Source organism: Odontomachus brunneus, unplaced genomic scaffold (genome assembly GCF_010583005.1).
Source record: "Odontomachus brunneus isolate Ranch 3 - 2012 unplaced genomic scaffold, Obru_v1 Obru_scaffold_060, whole genome shotgun sequence".
In the NCBI taxonomy this organism is placed as follows: domain Eukaryota; kingdom Metazoa; phylum Arthropoda; class Insecta; order Hymenoptera; family Formicidae; genus Odontomachus; species Odontomachus brunneus.
The window spans coordinates 887528-891654 of record NW_022639510.1 but is presented as its reverse complement, the minus strand read 5'-3'; the positions used below and the strand labels follow the sequence as shown (position 1 = coordinate 891654).

The 4127-nt window shown below is 46.2% G+C and overlaps 2 protein-coding genes across 10 annotated transcripts in view; one reads left to right on the top strand and one right to left on the bottom strand.

Moving 5' to 3' along the window:
* The window catches only part of LOC116846027 (RNA-binding protein Musashi homolog Rbp6), a 220025-nt gene extending 215904 nt beyond the window's left edge, over positions 1 to 4121 (top strand). For 7 of the 8 annotated variants that reach the window (XM_032819341.1, XM_032819338.1, XM_032819342.1 and 4 more), the window contains one exon: positions 1 to 4121. In XM_032819341.1, the coding sequence (XP_032675232.1) occupies positions 1 to 181 (181 nt within the window). In that variant the 3' untranslated portion in view covers positions 182 to 4121. The other variant, XM_032819344.1, reaches the window with a different exon arrangement.
* The window catches only part of LOC116846028, a 117317-nt gene that overhangs the window by 62891 nt on the left and 50299 nt on the right, over positions 1 to 4127 (bottom strand). The gene's annotated exons all lie outside the window — the stretch shown is intronic.

The following is a 4127-nucleotide window of genomic DNA, read 5'->3' as shown; positions in this document are numbered from 1 at the left end:
GACACCCGCACCGGCACCACCCGCCGCCGCCGCGGCGGCCGCGGCCGCGGCGGCGGCGTCCCCCGCGGCTGCCGCAGCGCCCGGCAATCCTTATCAAGGCTACTCGCTCACCAACGTCGACATGTCGAGCTTCCAAGGCGTCGACTGGGGCTCCGTCTACGGGATGGGGATGTACGTTTAAGGGGGCATCGTCGACGACGAGTCGGCGACGACTCTTGGAGATCCGTGCATACGCATAGATAGATAGATATATATATATAGAAATATATATATATACACACACATGTACACACACGATACGACAGGGATGTCGAGGTCCGAGAATGTGATCGCGACGACGAAAGGGAAAGAGAAACAGAGAAAGAGCCAAGCATAGTCAGAGAGAGAAAGAGAGAGAACGTTGCGAGTTTTTTTCGATTTCACAGGGAAGAACTGCCGGTAGGGGGCAGTGGAAGAACTACGTGGTAAGCTCACACGAGGCAGACATCTCTTCGTTGATGTTTTCGAGTATCCTTTTACCCTGTATTCGTCTCGTCTCGTTACCAAGGAGCCACGTTACCACCAACGGCAACCGGATCCCCGATACATTTTCGTCATCGAGTGGGATCGTCGACGGGACGATGCGTGTGTCACGAGAGAAGAAGAAGAAGGAAGAGGAGGGAAAGAAGGGGAATGAGATAAAGATAGAAATAGGATGATTAGAGAAAAAGAGAGAAATAAAGAACGATCTTCGACATGCGAAGAGGAACGGCGGGAGCAGCGCGCGAAGAGAGGCCAGCGGCTCTAAGAAGAAGAAGAAGAAGAGGTCGTCGGTGTGATTGCATTCAGACGCGACACGTGTATCCGAGGGTCACCCTTGATGGACATATCGAGCGGACACGTATTTCTTGCGTTCGGATCCTCTATGTCATGCGTTACTTAATTTATATTCGCGGGCGCCACGCATGCCTAGACAAGGCAGACACATTGTTGTACACGTAACAGTTGTATACCATTGATGAATGTTCTCCACGAGTCCCGTCATCTTTCGCCTTCGCGGCGACTCGTGCCTTTGTTTTCCCTTTTTCTTCTTTTCTCTTGTTTTTTTTTTTCTTTCCATTTTTTCTTTGATTTAACAAATTTGTACCGTGTTTCAGCACATCCTTGGTTCCTACTTAGATTAACGCGTATAATAGTATCACGCATTAGAGTCGGAATAAATACATACACATACACACACGAAGAGAGAGAGAGAGAGAGAGAGAGAGAGAGAGAGAGAGAGAGAGAGAGATGCGCATGCTTCACCTCCAACGTTGCCGCGCCCAACGTTAATCACCGATTAATTAGCATAATCCATTAGCGGCGGCGCTCGTTTCGCGATATGTTGGCCGGCTGGCCACTTCTTCTCGTCGTTCCCGGCCATGGCCGCGTTTCCTCGGCCACGAAGCAATAAAAGTGGGAACGTCGCGGAAAAGGGCGTCGATGACACGGGAATGACACTTGGCCACGCGAAGCCCGAGAGCGCGCGTGCGCTCGATCATTTTCCCCCGCTTCCTTTCTTCTCACCCCCCTCGTTATAGGGTAAAAAGCAGCCGATTACTGATCCTCCTTAGTCATCAACACTCTGGAAAGGTCTGGTTTCTCTTGCGATCAGTCGCAAAGTTCCCATGACATTATGAGGCAAGTCGTTAAAGCCAACAAGTTTGCAATGCTGGGACCGCACGAGAAATCAGGTTTGTTCTAGAATTTTATGGAATGTTAGTGATGCGTTATGCTTTTCACACATTTTCAAGAATAATCAACTGGTTGGTTAACTTGCCTACGGCATATGACGAATAGTTTATTGTAGGAGATCCATTAATGACTAAGGGGATGATAATCGGTTAGCTTACTCCGCCTGTATTTTTTCTTCGTGGTATTCATTCTCCCCGAACACGATCGAGGTCGGTTCTTTATAGCTGCGCCGAGTCTTGCACTAAAAATGAAGAAGACGCGTTATACTTGACACTTGGTGAAAGAGAGAAGTAATTGGAGAACACCACAGTTCTAAAAATGCAGCTTTTCACACATTTTCAAGAATAATCAACTTGTTGGTTAATTTGCCTACGGCATATGACGAATAGTTTATTGTAGGAAGTCCATTAATGACTACGGGGATGATAATCGATTAGCTTACTCCGCCTGTATCTTTTTTTCGTGGTATTCATCCTCCCCGAACACGATCGAGATCGGTTTTTTCATAGCTGCGCTGAGTCTTGCGCTAAAGATGAAGAAGACGCGTTATACTTGACACTTGATGAAAGAGAGAAGTAATTGAAGAACACCAGAGTTCTGAAAATGCAGCTGTAGAGAACCACCCCGTATGGTGTGGCTCCCGGTAGAACGAGCGGAAGCGCCGCACGCGATGACAACGAGGAAAACCGCGAATCGCGACGCGAAAAGAGACCAACTGCACTGGGAAGACTCAGAACTCGGGTCAGCCGCGAGTCACCAAGTGCCAAACGAGATCGAAGGGAGATCACACGCTTCGAACAGCCAAATGTTTCATTTTCTGTTCCCCTAGTAACACACAAGCTCCAAGCTTCCCCTCCGACTCGCGTTTCTTCTGGATTCCGACAGTGACGATGATGACGACAACGACGACGACTCGACCACTCGACGACGTTATAAGATTAATTCTTGCGTGGCTCGCACTCTTCACACTTTCACACTTGGCGTATACTTGGCGTGCACTTGGAACTTTCGAAAGTAATGCCACGACAAGTAATGCCTGTAAAACACTGGTTGTTACTGGTATATACACTCGTAACACGAGAGCAGCGGCTACGATTCAGTTCCCAACAACTCAAGCGAATCAGTGCACGCTAATTCTAGTGAAAGCGCGAAAAGTGCGAGCAGCGCGGACACACACCGTTCGGTCCTCCTCGTCGCGTCGCGACCAGATGCTTCCGCTCGTCATTCTCTCGCGTCTCTCGCCTCTCCGGAGGCAACAGGTCAATCCACGCGTTACACTTCGACTCGTATGCGCGGCATCCGCGTGCGTTTAAGGCTCTCTCGATATTGCGAGCGTGTTCTGAGCGATATTGCGTGAGCGAACCACGGGACACGTATAACCATGATACGTACGTGACCGACGTATTGTATAATGCGTATAAGATATCAGAACGTATATAATATATGTAAACACACACATACGTGCGTATACATATAATATATGTAAACACACACTCTCCCACAACACAACACATACACATATATATATATACATATACATATATTTTTCTTCAAATAATCGAAGACAATATTTCTCCGCTCTCCATCGCGTTAAATAAGACTTCAGCGACCCGCTGCGTGGGCGCCAATACGCGGCCACGTCGTCGGGGCTGCGCGTAGCTGTTAAGGGATTCGCATTGTACGTAAGGAAACAATTACACGGCAGCATTAACCGCGCGATATTGCGCGCGCACTTAATGAGCAAAAACGAGCGATTTAATTTTATATTAGTGATTATTTGATAACGATTGTCTGATAATAATTTAACGAGCCCCTAAGAGAATAGACGAAAAGAGAGAAAGGAAGAAGGAAGGAAAGAAAGAAAGAAAGATGGATAGATGGTTCGGTCGTCTTACTTAAGCGAATGACATTATTAGCCGTACACACTCACACGAATATATATATATATATATATGCATACATATACAGCGGGGAGAGAGAGAGATGTATATATCGCGTAATATTGTGTACGATATGCGTGAAGAAAAAAATGCATATTTTAAATAATATTGCGCTATATATTATATACATACATATTTATAAGCGAATAACTTAACTATAAGCGAATGGTTACACATACACACATACGTTTGCATAGAAGGAGAAAACTACTTAAGGGGAAGAGATACTTAAGGAATACTTTAGAGAGAGTAAAATACTTACTAATGCATCATTACATATAAGTATACTTAAGGTTACTTTGTGACTGCGTCAAGACGGTAAACCCGTTTGTTTGAATTAGCTCAGCGAAACTCAAGAGATAGATACCTAGATTCTTAAGTTCTAAGATTATCTGCGTAGAGGGAACTTGTGAGACGGATGTTTCAATTTATACGTGGAGAAAGAGAGAACGCCCCGCCGACGATCGAATCGCT